Genomic DNA, 17,465 nt, shown 5'->3' with positions numbered 1-17,465 from the left:
TTTCACAACACAGCGACGCTGCTGGCGCGGATGTGGCGGCTGGTTCATCCCGCCTGACCCGCCGCTAGTTCACGGCTAGTCGGCTAGCTACCCAGCGCGGTTAAGACTGGAAACACGAATAAACGCCGACGACGACGGCCCGGGAGTAGTCTGTGTGGTTTAAGAATGATATTCCCACATTAATTTAGGCTGTCGAGTCGACGGAGGCGGCAGTTGTTCACCGTTATTGAGCTCTTTCTTTCTTTCATGGTGCCCCGAGGACCGTCGCGCCAACCGAACTTCGCTGCTAAACAGGAAGTGACGTCATTTTCCCGCGGTCCCGCTTTCGCCTTGCAAGAAAAATAAACAAGACAAATAAATAAACGTTCCTCCGAAAATCAGATTTCAGTGAACGGGGGGTACTTTTCGTATTTTGGGCAGAGCCAGAGTAACTGGGATGTGTTTTAGGTTAGGATGCTCAGAAATGAGATAACTTCGTTAAAAAAAACTGTATAAAATGTTATGTTCAACTTTTTAACAAAATAAGTCAGAATGTCAAGATGTTATTTATAAAATAGATAACTTATTACATCGCAAATCTTAAGCACGGATATCAAGGAAGCGTTTTAATCAACTAAATTAACACAAATAATGTGTTGGCTTGGTCGTGACTTGTACTGTCACAAGTGTATCTCACAAACGGTTAAATAAATGACAGGCAAGGTGTCATTTGTCTTTATAGATTAAATAAATGACAGTCAAGGTGTCATTTGTGTTCATAGGAGCCTTTAGTCTCAGAGGGGAACACGCATGACCTCGACCCGGAAGTGATCTCCGCCGACTCACATGTGCACAGGGATTTTAACACTGACGGGAACGTGCTCGCGTGTGTTGTGATCCAACCTGGACGGACAAGCCGAGTGATATGAGCCTTACGAGTCCCATCACGTAGAAAAACAACCGATAACACTTGAACTTCCCCCCGAGCCGCAGAGATATCGGAACCCCCCCCCCCTGCACACACGGCAGATGACAGCATGGAGAACCTGGAGCTGAGCCTCACGTCGCTGGGCACCATCTCCAGGCACATCGAGAAAAGTCACAACGAACTCAGCAAGTATTTATCAAAACAGGTGAGATGGTCGTTGTGATGATGGATACTGGGCGTTGTGAGTGTGATGGGACCCTCTCTCTCCCCGCAGTGGTGTGTGTATATATGTGTGTGTGTGTGTGTGTTTACATCTGTGCAGTTTCTGTTCTCTCAACTACACGAGGACGATCACAGCGGCGGATTAGACGACAATCTGGCCAGCTCGCATCGTTTTGTGCCTTTTATACACATAATAACGTCCGATGGGGTTTGCAGTCTCGTTAGTTTAGTCACGCGCAGCGGTGCGTGGAGTCCACGTGTTATTTTCCCCATAGATGGCTAAGGTTAGCTGTGCACCTATCTAGCTAACGATAACATCGGCTATGGTTTAGTATTTCTCATCTAATACACAAAACGACCCAGAAATTCTCGATATAGTTTTTCCCCTGCGTTATCTGAACGGCCTTTCAAACTGTTTTTTTGTATTTTGTTGGCCGGCAGATATGGAGCCATCAGGACCGGCAGTGCATTCTGGGATGTCTGTCTCAGCTCCTGCTGGAGAAGGATCACACCCTCCTCATCGCTCGCCACCTGCGGCCGCTGGTCCTGGACCTGCTGGAGAGGAACGCGGAGAGGATCAAGGTGGACGTGCGTTCACACCACGACCTGCACGAGCGCCTGTGTGTGGCGGTCAGCAAGCTGCTCAGCGTCAGCCCGGACGCCCAGGCGTGAGTGCACCCCTCATGACCCCTCTCACCTCTTCACCCCTCATGACCCCTCACGACCCCACATGACCCCACACATGCCTGTTTTCTTCATGTCTAGTTAAGACTGGTACTTCGTACAGTTGAGATGCCACAGATTGTAATTAACGCCCTATCAAACACTAGCCCTGAGTTTGATCATTTGTATAAAAGTGCATATTATTATTATTATTATTACGCTTGGGGTATCAACATCCTCGCTGCTGCAAAGTTTAGTGCTTTTTTTCTGCACTTTTGCGTGTTAGTTTCCATTAATTAGGTATGAAGTATCTCCCTATGACTTTGAATCAGGTGTGTGAATGGAGATATAACTCTAGTACGGTCACGCTTCGGTTCCACACCTCACCTGTGGAGCTCAGGTGAGCTTGGCTGTGGGGTGGAGGCCCCTGGTGTTTCCCAGACAGGTCATGGTCTCCTGTGGCTCGCGCAGGTTTGCGGCGAGGTACTTCCGCAGCGCCCCTCCCGTCTTCCAGAGGCTGTTCTTCACCAGCGAGGAGTCCGCCTCCATCCAATACGGCCCCAGACGCATGAAGCTGCGCGACCTGATGGGGGCGACGCTGCGCTTCCTCCAGAGCGACTGCGAGAAGTTCCGGGTGCTGTGGGACTGGAGCGTGTGTGTGTCGCAGCTCCTCACCAGTGACGTCATGGTTCGAGGGTACGGAGCGCCCGACACACACACCGATCGTCTGTTGGGACTGGAGCGTGTGTGTGTCGCAGCTCCTCACCAGTGACGTCATGGTTCGAGGGTACGGAGCGCCCGACACACACACCGATCGTCTGTTACGCTACCTTATAGTTTAGAGACCTCGTGGTTCAGCTATGTTATAGGTTTGGCTAACTTAGAAATTAGCAGTCATTGAAATACCATGACTGTGGTCAAATAGCTTTTGGTTATTCCCATCTTGGTTTTAGACAGAATCTTTTCAGAGAATTTTTTGTTTAATTTTGTAACTTTATTTTACAAAACAAAAACGGTATTTTGTTTTTTTTTCATGTAGATACACTGCGCAGTGTCTTGCATTGGTGTCCCACATGACGGATAACCAGAAAACCATCTTCCTAAGAAAGGTTCTGTCCAGTGAAGAGATTCTGCATCTAAAAATGAAGTAAGTTAAGTCCTTTTTGTTCCTTTATTTAAACTGATTGGGGTGGTGTGTTTAGAGTAATCTTGTTTGTTACAAATATCAGTCAGGATACTACCATCTTTATTAAGCTTGGTTCATGCAGTAACCCTTTTGTTAAACTCATCTCATAGACCTAAGAATGCCTCGTTGTGGTGGGTCTTTTGTGAGCATGAAGTTTTGGTCAATTTTCAAAATGGCCCACAGCAGTGTAAGCCACAGCAGTGTAACCTCGTTTTTCGTCCTGGCTGTGACCACAGTGCTGTTCGTTTATCTTCTTCCAAGGTCACTAGAGGAAACCCAGCAGCTGGAGGTGGAGAAGGCTCTAGTTTTAGCCAACCAGGGCTCAGCAATGTGGCGTTTGGAAAGGGGGAACAAGTTCACCAAAGGCCAGGTGGTGTCTGAAGACCTCTCCCAGAGTGTCACGGCTGTATGTGGCGTGATCCTGCCTAGACTGACCCCTCGACAGGAAGACCAGGTGCAGGAAACGTCCCTGATCCGGGCCACATGTGGTGGTCCTGGGTCTCTTTCAATTCCAGGTGCAAAGGTATTGGATTATCACTGTTTATCGTGATTGTAGGTCTCGTTGAAAAATCTGGTGCTGGTGGACTCGACATGTCGAAACCTCAGGAGGCTTGCCATGGCTGTGGCATCCCAGAAGGCCGTTCTTCTGGAAGGGCCGATCGGGAGTGGCAAGACCGCGCTGGTCGAGTACCTGGCTGCCGTCACTGGCCACGTCAAATCCCCAGAAATCCTCAAGGTTCAGCTGGGGGACCAGACGGACAGCAAGGTGAGCCCTCCGCGTCCCCTCCACGTCCCCTCCGCTCTACGGCAGCACACACCTGAGCTGCGACCTCTTGTGCTTTTCCTTTTACTTCCTGTTTCTCAAGAGGCAGCATTCGGGTTGGAAAACATGATTTTTATCAGAATGTTGTCTGTATACGACAAAACTGCACGCCAGTCATTTAATCAAAGGCTTCAGCTAAACATTCTCAGAGACCAAAGTCTTCCTTAGAGCGTCTTGTGACTAAGCCACTTGCGTCCCCCCCCACGGCTCTGTCTCCGGCAGATGCTCCTGGGCATGTACCGCTGCACAGACGTCCCCGGCAAGTTCATTTGGCAGCCCGGCTCCCTGACGCAGGCGGTGTCCAAGGGCCACTGGATCCTCCTGGAGGACATCGATCACGCAGCGCTAGACGTGGTGAGCGTCCCGCCACGCCCAACCTGCCGTCCACCGGGGCGTTCATACTTGTTGTCAACACTGCGATTGGTTTCCTAAACGGAGCTCTAGGCGTTTCATCGAGGTTTCACGATTCTCTCTCTCTCTCTCTCTCTCTCTCTCTCTCTCTCTGTCTCTCTCTCTCTGTCTCTGTCTCTCTCCCTCCCCCAGATATCCGTGCTGCTGCCTCTGATGGAGAACAAGAAGCTCTCTATTCCGGGCCGGGAGGACTGCATACAAGTGGCGCCTGGGTTCCAGTTCTTTGCCACCAGACGGTGAGGGACACTTCGAAACGCCCCGTTGATTTCACAATTTTTGGGGGAAAAAATCCCTCAGTTGACCTCCATTCACCTGCACCGTGATCTTATTATTTTAATTGCACTGATAATTGTGTTCAATTAAGTCCTTGTGACGTTACGTTTCCGTCCCTCATAACTGTCCGTCTCCATCCTGGCGCGACCTTGATCTGAAGCAGCTGTATCTGACCTTGACCTGAACCGAGTGTAACTTGCGGTGCGTGCGTTGTTGTCGTCGTGCAGGATGTTCTACAGCGGCGGAGCCTGGCACCGTCCTCAGAGCGCTCACGCTGCCCTGCTGGACAAACACTGGAGCAAACTTCAGATCGGTAGCATGAGCAGAGAGGAGATCAAGCAGGCAAGCGGCCACTTTTGATTTCTCTTCTCTGTGGAGACAGAAGTTCAGAGAATTGTAAGCGAGGTGCATCTTTAACAGGAAGGAACGCACGGGGGTGGCCTCTTTCGTTTTTAGTTTTTTTGCCACAGAAATACGAGGATGGTAATTAAAGGTGCACCGCTGAGTTAACGTGCAGCGTTGAAATTGGTTAATCGAAAGCCTGGGGCCTTTTCTGGTATGAGCAGTGGTTGTTCTGAAATTGATTTGCTTTAAAGAGTTTATCTGTTGTGGGAACAATTAAATGCCTCAGAAAAGGAAACACGGGAACATGCTGACTGTGTCTTTACGTCAATTAAGTATAAGGACACAGCAAGGGTCCAGTTCTGTGGTCCAGTTCTGTGGTCCGGTTTCCTTCTACTCTGGTTTCTCAGGTGGTGTTGCTGGTGTTATTATATCTGACTGAATTTTGGACTTGTGGGGATTTTTGTTTAAATATCCCTTTTTGTCTGCTTTCTCTCAGGTCCTGTTGGACCGGTTCCCCAGCCTGGCGGTGGTGCTGGACCGTTTGCTGGAAATCTACTGCCAGCTCACCGGAGACAGGCATCTCGGGCCTGGCACCACCAGCCTGCCCACACCGGGCCAGAACCCGGGCGAGGAGCGGGCCGGACTCCTGGAGGGCCGGGGACTCTCTCTGAGGTATCGCGGGAGCACGCAAACAGTAAACGAATCCAGAACACGCGCACAAATGTAGCAACGGTTCCGTGTGCTTTAAGGTTTTTCGCAGCGTGCTAGCTCACGTTTGCGCCCGAGCTGTGCTCATTAGCTCCAGCTCTGGTCCTCAGCTGTGGGACATTAGATCAGTGCGTGTTTGTGCTGAGCGGCTGGACTCGATAAATCTGCGGGGGGTTGGTATCGATCTCCTTTAGAGTCCCGTGTTCAGTTCAGAAGAACGGCGGGGGGTGAGCTGCTGCTGTTGTGGTGGTTGTGATCGATGAACTGTTCCATTTAAGGCCCAGTTCACTCTACGTGCACACACACACTTGTGAGCACACACACTTGTGAGCACGTCGTCTTTGTACCAAACCCACGATGGCGTGGATCCATTCTGCACAGGCTGCTACACCTCTACAGGCTGCTAGTAACTGCTCGACAGTATGAACATTGTACAGTTTTGCAGTGTGGTTGAATGACACCCCCCCCCCCCCCCCCCCCAGATTGTATGTATCTATGTCTGTCTGTCTATTGGTACACACCTTTATAGCATGAAGAAATTACATGACTTATAAAATTGCTCTTATGGTTTTAAAAGTCTCTAATGGCCTGTAAAGATGAAAGTAGTAGTAGTAATGTTAATAACAACACTGCTGAATGCCATGAGTCTAAACCTATTAACTTGGTGGTATTTGGGTTGTGTGTGTGTGTGTGTGTGTGTGTGTGTGTGTGTGTGTGTGTGTGTGTCCCCACGCGTGAGAACAGGGACTTGCTAAAATGGTGTGAGAGAATCCGCGTGAACTTCGACAGCTCGTCTTCGGCGACGGCACAGAATGTCTTTCTAGAGGTGAGTGACCCCCTCCTGCGTCTTCATCCTGGACTCTCCGTGACGTTCGTCTCTGCGGGGGGCGTCCTGGCCCATAATCTGAATGTGGGAAGCCATTTTTTGGGGAGCGAATAAACTAAGACGGAGCAACAACCATCCCTCCGCAGTGCTGCTGGAGCAGTAACAGATCTGACTGCAGTATTCATGCGTTCTGCCCTCATGGGTGGAGGTGGGTGGGGTGGGACCTGCTGTTTGTGTTGTAGCGGCCGTCTTTGTGTCCCCCCCCCCAGGCGCTGGACTGCTTCACGGCCATGCTGTCCAAGGCAGACGCCAGACTGAAGCTGGCCGAGATCATCGGCGGGAAGCTGAACGTCTCGCGAGAAAAGGTGAGAAACAGAGTGGTCACTGAATCTTAGTGCCTCTAGAAACTAAGTGTCTTGAGAAATTTAAACGCACCGTCAGCACAGTTCACGTGTGAATGATCAGGGCTGGGGTTGACTCCCTGGGCTTGTGTTGGCTTCGTAGCGTAACACGTGCGCCCTCTCACGTGCGCCCTCTCACGACCTCTCGTTGTCAGGCTCAGCACTTCTGCCAGCAGTACCAGCCGGGCATCACCGTGACGGAGCTGGAGGTCACCGTGGGTCGCGCCATGCTGCTGCGCAAACAGAGCGATGTCGTGCGTCTGGAAGTGTAAGGCTCCTCCCCCCCTGATGCTGGCCTGACCTCAGCTGCCCCGCCCCCTGACCCTCCCCCTCCCTCCACCCATGTGGTGTTCCAGGTGGTTTAGTTCTGCCCCCCCCCCCCCCCCGGGTGATGGACACCCTGCTGGTAAATTGACTAAATGCAGAAATCGTTTACTGCATTGGTTATGCAGGAAGTGTATCCAGAACCTCAGCTCCACTGAGATAATCTGGTTCTGTAAAGAACAAACTTTTAAATTGTCAACATAATTAACCTGTAAATACAATAGAGGCGTGTGTGTGTGTGGGTGTGTGTGTGTGTGTGTGTGTGTGTGTGTGTGTGTGTGGTGTAGAGAGAGACAGACGTTTGCTGCCACACGTCCTTCCTCGGTGCTGCTGGAACAGTTGGCGGTGTGTGTGACCAAGGGCGAGCCCGTCCTCCTGGTGGGGGAGACCGGCACAGGCAAGACCTCCACCGTGCAGTACCTGGCCGCACTAACAGGTGAGCCCACCACCTACCCAATCAGAAACACGGCCCTGTCATGTGGGCGTCTGCTGTGTTTCTGACTGGATGTCGGCTACGCCCCCTCACCGATCATCTTTTATTCCATAATCAGCCAATTTCTTACCCTGGACGTCTGATCTAAATGGCTAGAGCTGATCCTAGGTCAGCGTTCTCACTGAGTGTTCTCTGCACCCTACAGGACACAAGCTGCGTGTGTTGAACATGAACCAGCAGAGTGACACGGCGGACCTGCTGGGAGGGTGAGTGGGTCTCTCTGGGTACACGTTCACTATCACCAAAGAAGTGTGTGTTTCAATAAACCTGCTCTGGGCTCCGGGGATCCGCACCACACACTTGGTGTCTTACCATCAAAGTCGTCATTCCCAGGAAATCCATCAGTAGATTTGAGACCAGTGAACTTTACAAAATCTTCCTTGCATGGGTAGATTGGCTATACAATATACTATATACTATTATCAGTATATTGTCAGATTGTGTGTGTATGTATTCCTTTTTTGTATTTGTATGTATGTATACATAGTTACTGTATTTTAGTATTAAAATATTTTAAAAATTTAAATTTAAAATTAGATTTTCAGCATCCTGATTGGTTAAATCTAATCATGTGGGTGTGAACTGATCTTACACTGCTTAATTGGTTTGGTCTCTGTGTATTTATCCCAGCTGCCCTTAGGAGTAGTGTGATTGGTCAGGACTGGGTGTGTAGTGTGATTGGTCAGGACCTGGTGTGTTGAACCCAGCTGCTCTTAGGTGTAGTGTGATTGGTCAGGACCTCGTGTGTTGAACCCAGCTGCCCTTAGGTGTAGTGTGATTGGTCAGGACTGGGTGTGTAGTGTGATTGGTCAGGACTGGGTGTGTAGTGTGATTGGTCAGGACCTGGTGTGTTGAACCCAGCTGCTCTTAGGTGTAGTGTGATTGGTCAGGACCTGGTGTGTTGAACCCAGCTGCTCTTAGGTGTAGTGTGATTGGTCAGGACCTGGTGTGTTGAACCCAGCTGCTCTTAGGTGTAGTGTGATTGGTCAGGACTGGGTGTGTTGTGTGATTGGTCAGGACCTGGTGTGTTGAACCCAGCTGCTCTTAGGTGTAGTGTGATTGGTCAGGACTGGGTGTGTTGTGTGATTGGTCAGGACCTGGTGTGTTGAACCCAGCTGCCCTTAGGTGTAGTGTGATTGGTCAGGACCTGGTGTGTTGAACCCGTCTTGTGTGGCACGCAGGTACAAGCCTGTGGACCACAAGCTGCTTCTGCTCCCTCTGCGCGAGGCCTTCGAGGACCTGTTCTCCCAAACGTACTCCCGCAAGCAGAACATCACGTTTCTGGGTCACGTGCAGACGTGCTTCCGGGGCAAGCGCTGGCAGGACCTGCTCAAGCTCATGGACCACGTGTGCAAGTCGGCGCTGACCAAAGAACTGCAGGAGAAACCAAATGGTGAGAGAGGCCCCGCCCACTGCCCCGCCCACTGCCAGTGCCTCACTGCTGCAGCAATGGGTCCTCAATGCAAATGAACGTGTGTGTGTGTGTGTGTGTGTGTGTGTGTGTGTGTGTGTGTGTGTGTGTGTGTCAGCTGCTTTGCTACAGGAGCAGTGGGAAGCTCTGGCTCTGAGACTCAGTCAGACTCAGGAGCAGATCCGAGCTCGGGAGTCTGCGCTGGTCTTTGCCTTCGTTGAGGTAAACGTGCACTCACGCAACGCACTCTAGTGAACTGGAGCGATTGTTTGGAGCCCAGAGTGTTGTGTGGAATGGACCGGACGACGGGAGAGTGACGCGTGTGCTCGTGTGTTTGCAGGGTACTCTCGCCAGGGCGGTGAAGAAGGGGGAGTGGGTCCTGCTGGACGAGATCAACCTGGCCGCGGCGGAGACGCTGGAGTGTCTCAGCGGCCTGCTGGAGGGCAGCGCCGGCTCCCTGGTCCTGCTCGACCGCGGAGACACAGGTGAGACGATCCGAGCACGCGCTGCTCCTCTCACTCACCTGATGAACGTGGGGAGACGGTTGGTCTGGGGGCCACACCCCCCCACCTCACGTGGCCTGGGAGTTCAAGCATGGAATTAATCGTGTGAGGAAAGGATTATTTACTCAGGGTACCCGCGGGTCCTTAAGAAGTCTTAAAATGTCTTAAATTTAGTTTTCCATATTCAAGGCCTAAAAATGTCTTAAAATGTCTGGAATTTTATGAGGGGAGGCATTAAATTATTATAAGTGTGTGTTGTTCAGTTGTTCTGGCGCGATGTGAACTTTGCCGAATCTAGCGCTAGGACCATGCAGAAAATAACCGCTCCAGGGAACACACCTGCATCCCCAGTAATAGTATTATTTTTTCTTGTGGGAGGTATTAAAAAGGTCTTAAAAGTCATTGAATTTGAGATTTAAAAATGTGCAGATACCCTGTTACTATCTAGGATTATGTATTATCTAAGCGCTTCGTTCTGTTAACTCATGTATGCAGAAGCTCTGGTGCGTCACCCAGACTTCCGGCTGTTCGCCTGCATGAACCCGGCCACCGACGTGGGCAAGAGGAACCTCCCTCTGGGCATCCGCAACAGGTGAGTGGGGGGTGTAGAGAGTGCATCTTTTACAGGTGTTTCATCTGGCCATCTGTGCTTTGGCCCGAGCTTCAACTTGGTGTGTATGTGTGTAGATTTACAGAGCTTTACGTAGAAGAGCTGGAGAGTGAAGGTGATCTACGCATCCTGGTCTCAGATTACCTCAAAGGCCTTAACCTAAACAGGAGCACCATCCATGGAATCATCAGGTGAGCGTCTCCACGGTTCCTCAATGTTCCTCAACGCTGCGCCCCTACCCAGCAATTGTAGATGAACATCGTTTTTCATCTTCGGTCTGCTCCAGAGTTCCGGTTCTCAGCCACTGCCCCACCTTTTTTCAAAGCCCCCCCTGCAGACATGCCCTTCTCAGCGCTAACTCCATGTGTGTGGCTGTGTGTTTGCAGCTTTTACCTGGCCGTGCGCAGGGAAGCCAACTCGCGCCTGGCGGGCGGGACGGGCCACAAGCCTCACTACAGCCTGCGCACGCTGTGCCGAGCGCTGAAGTACGTGGCCACCAACCCCTGCTACAACATCCAGCGCTCGCTTTACGAGGTAAAGCTCCGCCTACTCCGGTCGTCGAGGGGCGGCGACGACCCCGATCTTAAAGCTACAGTTCGCTTTTTGAACTTGTGGGGGTTTTTTTGTCAAGGGACTTGATTAATCAGTGAGTACTGTAACTGTGGGGTTTGTTGATTTTGTTGATTTTATACAATTCTCATGCTAAAGATCAACAGTTTAAGCAGACTGACCACAAACAGATACTTGTACACTAAAGGTGTGTGTGTGTGTGTGTGTGTGTGTGTGTGTGTGTGTGTGTGTGTGTGCGTGTGCGTGTGTGTGTGGTGCAGGGTTTCTGCTTGAGCTTCCTGACCCAACTGGACCGTACGTCCCATCCTGTGGTGGTGAAGATGGTCCATCAGTATATCCTGGGAGGGAACGTGAAGTGTCTAAAACAGGTAACGTTTGTTTTCTTCAAATATATTTAAAATAAAACGGATATCTGTAACTAGTGCAGCGTTCAAACTTTTATAAATGTTTACGCACCAAGGTAATTGCCATACCAAGAAGCTGCAGTGGTAATAAACACCTAATGCACGTGCTCTAATGGCGTTATGGCGTAGTCATTAACACCGTGTCTCTGTCAGGCGATTCCGGAGCCCCGTGCGAGAGGCTGTGTGCAGATCGAGGGCTACTGGGTGAGTCACGGCGATATGGACCCGGCGCTCGACCCCAGCTACATCCTCACGCCCTCCGTTCGGCAAAACCTGCGGGACCTGGCTCGGGTGGTGGCCGCTGGGTATGACCGCCCACCCTCGCAAAGCCCCTCCCTCTTTACGCTTCTCGGTTCATCTATGCGTTTATACATTTCCCTGATGCTTCTACGCACCCGGGTGTAAGTGGGCGTGTCTCTTCCTCCAGCATCCACCCGGTGCTTCTCCAGGGCGAGACGTCCGTGGGGAAGACCAGCCTGGTGCGCTGGCTGGCGGCCGCCACGGGCAACCAGTGCGTGCGCATCAACAACCACGAGCACACGGACATCCAGGAGTACGTCGGCTGCTACTCGTCCGACGAACACGGGAAACTCGTCTTCAAGGAAGGTGCGGAGGCTCTGGGGTCTCGTAGGTGGAGGCGGTGGTGTTTTGATTTTAGGGTGTTACGTTACGTTAGGAAGGGGTAACGGCGACTCTGTCGGATGTATTTTAACGTTGTCGCTAAGGTGGAGGAATAGAGATGGAGTTGTGTGGTGGAGTTCAGGAGGCTGGAATGTCGACTGACGGAGGTTCCACCCCGTAGGTGTTTTAATCGATGCCATGAGAAAGGGCTACTGGATCATCCTGGATGAGTTGAACCTGGCCCCCACCGACGTGCTGGAGGCCCTGAACCGACTGCTGGACGACAACCGGGAGCTGTTCGTCGCCGAGACGCAGGAAGTGGTCAAGGCACACCCCAGATTCATGCTCTTCGCCACCCAGAATCCTCCAGGGCTCTATGGCGGTAGAAAGGTGCCAAAACACGCAGCCAATGTAGTCAAAATGCAAAACAGAAATTACATAAATAGGCACGAAAAATGTTGATTGACTATTTTTTTCCCTGAATGATGATTAAAAGTGTAATCAGTTTGTAAGAGGTTGACTGGACAGGTTGGTTGTTATAATGCATTATAACAGCACGCTGTTCTGCAGGCTCTGAGCTGTGTGCCGTGTGTCCGCGTGTCCAGGTGCTGTCGCGGGCCTTCAGGAACCGCTTCGTGGAGCTGCACTTCGACGAGCTGCCCGGCGAGGAGCTGGAGACCATCCTGCACCAGCGCTGTAGCCTCCCGCCGTCCTACTGCACCAAGCTGGTCAAGGTCATGCAGAACCTGCAGGTGAGGCCGTACTCCTCTCTACTGCTCCCTGGTGGACCGGCCGTGCGCTCGTCCTGTATATGTGAGGTGCGTGTGGTGTGTCTTTTCAGTCCTTGCGGAGGGGATCTGGTGTGTTTGCTGGGAAGCACGGCTTCATCACCCTCAGGGATCTGTTCCGCTGGGCTGAACGCTATAGGCTGGAGGAGCAGACTGACTCCTCGCGTGATTGGCTGCAACATCTTGCCGATGACGGTAATGACTAAACACAAACCTCCTCGCCTCTAAATGCATTGGCTATAAGTTACTCACCATTTGAAGCTCAACCCTAGCAAAACAGAGCTTCTGTACATTCCAGGAACCCCAAACCCACACAACGACCTCACAGTTTCCTTTAAGAACACCTTGTTAACACCATCAGAAGCTGCATGAAGCCTGGGTGTACACGTTGGACAACCAGTTGTCCTTCTCAACACATGTTTCCAAACTGACCAGATCCTGCAGATTTCTCCTCTGCAACATATGGAGAATACAACCCTTCCTTTCTCAGGAAGCTACTCAAGTGCTTGTGCAGTCTCTAGTAATCTCTAAGCTGGAGACTTGCAGGTCTTCCTCTACGGGTCATCAGACCTCTACAACTAATTCAGAATGCTGCAGCACGACTGGTCTTCAAGTTCTCACATGTGACTCCTCTGCTACACTCTCTTCACTGGCTTCCAGTAGTGGTACACATCAGATATAAAGCCTTGATGCTTGCTTATAAAGCCAAAAATGGACTAGCCCCTCCCTACATGATGTCCATGGTCAAAAACTGATCCGTACAGCGAACACTCAGAACCTCAAGCTTGGCTCGACTCAAAACTCCACGCTTAAAGTGTCATGGAAGACAAAGCTCCAGACTATTCTCCATCCTGGCCCTAAGATGGTGGAACGATCTTCCATTAGCTGCTAGGACTGCAGAGTCTATTGCTATCTTCAAGCGTAGACTCACCTGAAGATACCACTTGCAGTTGTTCTTAAATTGTATGTCTGTCTATGGTTATTTGTGCTTCTTGGCAAAACACTAGGTAATGACATTGACTCCTGTAGTTTAGTAGTAGTCTGAATCATTGGTATCTTGAATTCTGGCCTATCCGTACTATTACCTAGGATGAATTCTGCAAAGCACTTTAAGTCGCTCTGGATAAGAGCGTCTGCTAAATGTCATAAATGTAAATGTAAATGTTACAAGGTGAGTTAGTCCACAGTTAACGTTGTAACCTGCAAACTATAACGTTAGTTTGAGCAAAATACGGTTCAAGAAATGCTGTTCATTCTTAACTGTGTTCACTGAGTAAACCCCATTCTAATAAAAAATATTTGTCTCGTCACTACAAGGGTACATGCTGTTGGCGGGACGAGTCCGTAAGCCAGAGGAGGCCTTGACCATCCAGAATGTTCTAGAGAAGCACTTCAAGAGGTCGATAAATCCTGAGGCACTGTTCTCAGAGGCTCAAGTTACCACACAATTCAGTGAGTTCAACACAGCAAAGACACAAACACACACACGCACAAGGCTGGACATTTCTATTCATTAAAAGCTCACCATCACCAGGAAGGATGGCCGTGTTGTGTAAGCCAACAAAGTGCATATTTTAAAGGCCTAAGTGAGTGTACCAGATGGTACATCCCACCCCCCCCCCACCCCACCCCCCCCCCCCCCCCCCCCCCCCGCAACGTCAGATAATGGTAACGTATCTAATTATGTTCGATTTGCACAGTAAATCCAGTTACATAACAGAGCTTTGAATGGATCATTTTGTGAGCTCTCTTCATTATCTCCAGATGGCCCCTAAAACACTGACACATGCAAATTCTGCTATTGTAGATGCTTACAGCGGAGTATAGCTCATTTCCATACTCCTCTGTGATTGGCTGGTGTTCTGTCTCTCTAGCTCTTTGATTCTCAGAAGCTCTATTTTATTTGGGGTTTCTTCATTGCTGGACCTATCCGTGATTGATTGGTGTTCTTTCGCTCATCGGTGTGCGTGCTTGTGGTTGGCAGGTCCGTTTGTGGACAGCATCGCGGGCGTGCCCGAGGAGTTTGGCCACGTGGTGTGGACTCAGGACATGAGGAGGCTTGCGGTGCTGGTGGGCCGTGCGCTCCGATTCGGCGAGTCAGTCCTGCTAGTGGGGGACACTGGGTAAGATCCGCTCTGCCGTGACTTTCCGGGACGCAACGGTTGGGAACCAGAGAGCGTAGCTCACGTGAGGATCACGTCTGAACGTTTGCCCCGCAGGTGCGGCAAGACCACCATCTGCCAGTTGTTCGCGGCCCTGGTTGGCCAGAAGTTTTTCTCCCTCAACTGCCACCTGCACATGGAGACGTCGGACTTCCTGGGCGGCCTACGGCCCGTGCGCCATGGAGGGGCTGGGCGGGTAAGGGTCCACACACACGTGCCGATCCTCACGTTTCTAAATGTTTACGTGCACTGCCGATTGACTATGTGTAGACAGGTGCACTGCCGGTCTTGGCGAGTGAATTGAGCTGCAAGCAGTTTTTCTGTTTTTTTTGTCTTTCTTTTGTTTGTTTTACTCAGGCAGACGCTGAGGACGGCCGTCTGTTTGAGTGGCGGGATGGACCCCTGGTGCTGGCTATGAAACATGAGGGAGTGTTTCTCATGGATGAGATTTCTCTGGCAGACGACTCTGTGCTGGAGAGACTCAACAGGTGTGTGAGAGCGTACGCACGCGATCGTACAGTACACCCCGTACGCACGTGCACGTACAGTACACCCCGCGCACAAGCGCTCGTACAGTACACCCCACGCCCACACGCTCGTACAGTACACCCCGCACACACGCGCTCGTACAGGACACCCCGCGCACACGCTCGTACAGGACACCCCGCTCACACGCTCGTACAGTACCCCCTGCACACCACTTTTTCTCCTTCACTCACCCCAAACCCCCATCCCATCCTCACCCCACGTCTCCGTCTCTCTGGCTGCAGTGTCCTGGAGACGGAGAAGTCCCTGGTCCTAGCCGAGAAAGGCAGCGGCGACGATGACGAAGTGGAACTCATCATTGCGGGGAAGAAGTTTCGACTGGTCGCCACCATGAATCCCGGGGGAGACTTCGGAAAGAAGGAGGTTGGTTCGGAAAACCGGAAAAACATTTATGTTGTTTAGTTCATTTATTTTATACGCCAAGACCTACACCTGGATTTCTGAAATATTTACTCATGCTTGATACGAGCCACAAAACATCTGACTACGCTGATCTAGCAGGGTGTTGAAAGGACTGCGTCTGTCACGTGTGCTCGCAAGCGTACAGGGTCAGGTTGATGTTGTACCTGTGAGGGGCTTCATGCTGAGTGGAGATTGTTCCACAGTGTGTAAAGAGGCCAGAATGCTCAGGAATAAGATTTATAGGAACAATGTTCACAAATTAAATGGATGCTGCTTTGGTTGGACAATGCTTTGATCAGTGTAATTAAATATGGATGAATTCCTGAGAAAGTTTGTGTCTCTCTGTGTGGGGTGTGTGTGTGTGTGTCTGTGTTGGTGTGTGAATGCAGCTGTCTCCAGCTCTCAGGAACAGATTCACGGAGATCTGGTGTCCTCAATCCAGCAGTCGTCTCGATCTGCTGAAGATTATCCAGCACAACCTGCGGCCAGGTCTCTCTCTGGACCAGCACGATCACCAAGGTGTGTGTGTGTGTGTGTCCTGGATTCTCGCCAGACACCCCCGTCCCCCCCAGCCAGCCACAGATGACAAGATCGCCTGCTTATATAGTGATAAAATCTGAGATTTTATGGTTTTGAGAACGAATGGCGCTGGAAGTGCCTTCTAGCCGTGGTCACCTCTCCTGGAGTGCTAGCTGAGTCCGCCACTCTCTGCCCTCCAGGCAAGGATATCGCAGAGCTCATGCTGGACTTCATCGACTGGCTGTCCAATCAGGACTTTGGGAGGCGGTGCATCCTGAGCATCCGCGACATCCTGTCGTGGGTGGACTTCCTCAACGCGGTGTGCGAGAGGGACGAGGAGCGGGACGACAACGGCTTCCTGTCCCTGGGAGACGAGGAGGAGCCGGAGTGGGACCTGAGGGTGGACACGGTGACCGCCTTCGTCCACGCCGCCTGCCTGGTCTACGTGGATGGCATCGGGTCAGGTGAGAGTGCACAGCTGTCTCTATCGCCATGTCGGTACAGAGACGCACACATCGGGGGAATACTGTTCAGATTTCTAGTACGTTAAACAGTAACATGACCCATAAGGGACCAAAGCAATGAGTTGACCCATTTGTTGACCTTCAGCGATACCCTTTCACTTCCGTGTCCTCTCAGGCACGACGGGGTCTGCAGCGGAGAGCGTGGCGGCGGCCCGGAGGGCGTGCTTGGCATTCCTGGAGGCGGGGCTACGCAAAGTCACCTCATTGGACGAGAAAATGCGGGAGGCGCTGAGGGTCTACGACACCAGCCTGCTCAGAGAGCCACGCTGGGGCGACGACTTTTTTGGCATCGAACCGTTCTACATCATAGCTGGTGAGGGCTCTGACCCACCCTGCACAGATCTGCTCCAGAGATCTGCTCCAGATATCTGCTTCAGAGATGCATTAAAATTGGTTTAACGAACACGCATACAGTGGTTCACGCTGATGTTTTGCATGGCAGGTGCCGAGAGCGAGGGGCGCACTCTGTCGGACTATGCCCTGGGCGCGGGCACCACCGCCATGAACGCCATGCGGATCCTGCGTGCGCTGAAGCTGCAGAGACCCGTTCTGCTGGAGGGCTCGCCCGGTGTGGGCAAGACCAGCCTGGTGGCCGCCCTGGCCAAGGCCTCCGGGAACCACCTCGTCAGAATCAACCTGTCTGAGCAGACCGTAGGGAACCCTCTGGCTTTGGTTAAAAACTAGAAGCACGTAACGCCCTGGTCGAAGTAGCAGTAGCAGTAGCAGTAGTAGTAGTAGTAGTTGTTGTTGTTGTGATAACTAAAACACATAAAGCTAATATGTAAATCAATTAAATCTAGAACATTTGAACTGGGAGATTTTA

The 17,465-nt window shown here is 51.3% G+C and overlaps 2 protein-coding genes across 3 annotated transcripts in view; one reads left to right on the top strand and one right to left on the bottom strand.

Moving 5' to 3' along the window:
• The window catches only part of casp8ap2 (caspase 8 associated protein 2), an 11,686-nt gene extending 11,383 nt beyond the window's left edge, over positions 1–303 (bottom strand). Inside the window, exon 1 of the mRNA XM_077016420.1 lies at positions 222–303. The gene's annotated coding sequence lies outside the window, so the exon portion shown is untranslated. The remainder of the gene's footprint in view (positions 1–221) is intronic.
• Positions 304–779: 476 nt separating this feature from the next.
• mdn1 (midasin AAA ATPase 1) overlaps positions 780–17,465 on the top strand; it is a 48,406-nt gene continuing 31,720 nt past the window's right edge. The window contains exons 1-36 of one of the 2 annotated variants that reach the window (XM_077016418.1): positions 780–1,112; positions 1,571–1,797; positions 2,264–2,488; positions 2,832–2,939; positions 3,240–3,432; positions 3,535–3,744; positions 4,024–4,155; positions 4,345–4,448; positions 4,713–4,827; positions 5,327–5,502; positions 6,283–6,364; positions 6,634–6,729; positions 6,921–7,033; positions 7,377–7,525; positions 7,728–7,788; positions 8,764–8,975; positions 9,112–9,215; positions 9,334–9,478; positions 9,992–10,088; positions 10,184–10,297; positions 10,493–10,640; positions 10,937–11,044; positions 11,234–11,385; positions 11,508–11,686; positions 11,883–12,091; positions 12,307–12,453; positions 12,543–12,684; positions 13,807–13,941; positions 14,474–14,612; positions 14,709–14,847; positions 15,009–15,139; positions 15,422–15,560; positions 15,989–16,118; positions 16,319–16,582; positions 16,758–16,955; positions 17,085–17,293. In XM_077016418.1, coding sequence (XP_076872533.1) covers positions 1,017–1,112; positions 1,571–1,797; positions 2,264–2,488; positions 2,832–2,939; positions 3,240–3,432; positions 3,535–3,744; positions 4,024–4,155; positions 4,345–4,448; positions 4,713–4,827; positions 5,327–5,502; positions 6,283–6,364; positions 6,634–6,729; positions 6,921–7,033; positions 7,377–7,525; positions 7,728–7,788; positions 8,764–8,975; positions 9,112–9,215; positions 9,334–9,478; positions 9,992–10,088; positions 10,184–10,297; positions 10,493–10,640; positions 10,937–11,044; positions 11,234–11,385; positions 11,508–11,686; positions 11,883–12,091; positions 12,307–12,453; positions 12,543–12,684; positions 13,807–13,941; positions 14,474–14,612; positions 14,709–14,847; positions 15,009–15,139; positions 15,422–15,560; positions 15,989–16,118; positions 16,319–16,582; positions 16,758–16,955; positions 17,085–17,293 — 5,328 coding nt within the window. In that variant the 5' untranslated portion in view covers positions 780–1,016. Of the gene's footprint in view, positions 1,113–1,570; positions 1,798–2,263; positions 2,489–2,529; positions 2,580–2,831; positions 2,940–3,239; positions 3,433–3,534; positions 3,745–4,023; positions 4,156–4,344; positions 4,449–4,712; positions 4,828–5,326; positions 5,503–6,282; positions 6,365–6,633; positions 6,730–6,920; positions 7,034–7,376; positions 7,526–7,727; positions 7,789–8,763; positions 8,976–9,111; positions 9,216–9,333; positions 9,479–9,991; positions 10,089–10,183; positions 10,298–10,492; positions 10,641–10,936; positions 11,045–11,233; positions 11,386–11,507; positions 11,687–11,882; positions 12,092–12,306; positions 12,454–12,542; positions 12,685–13,806; positions 13,942–14,473; positions 14,613–14,708; positions 14,848–15,008; positions 15,140–15,421; positions 15,561–15,988; positions 16,119–16,318; positions 16,583–16,757; positions 16,956–17,084; positions 17,294–17,465 lie in introns of those variants that run through there. The other variant, XM_077016419.1, reaches the window with a different exon arrangement.

The sequence above is a fragment of the Brachyhypopomus gauderio genome, chromosome 9, assembly GCF_052324685.1.
Source record: "Brachyhypopomus gauderio isolate BG-103 chromosome 9, BGAUD_0.2, whole genome shotgun sequence".
Taxonomy (NCBI): domain Eukaryota; kingdom Metazoa; phylum Chordata; class Actinopteri; order Gymnotiformes; family Hypopomidae; genus Brachyhypopomus; species Brachyhypopomus gauderio.
This window is presented reverse-complemented; position numbering and strand designations above follow the sequence as displayed.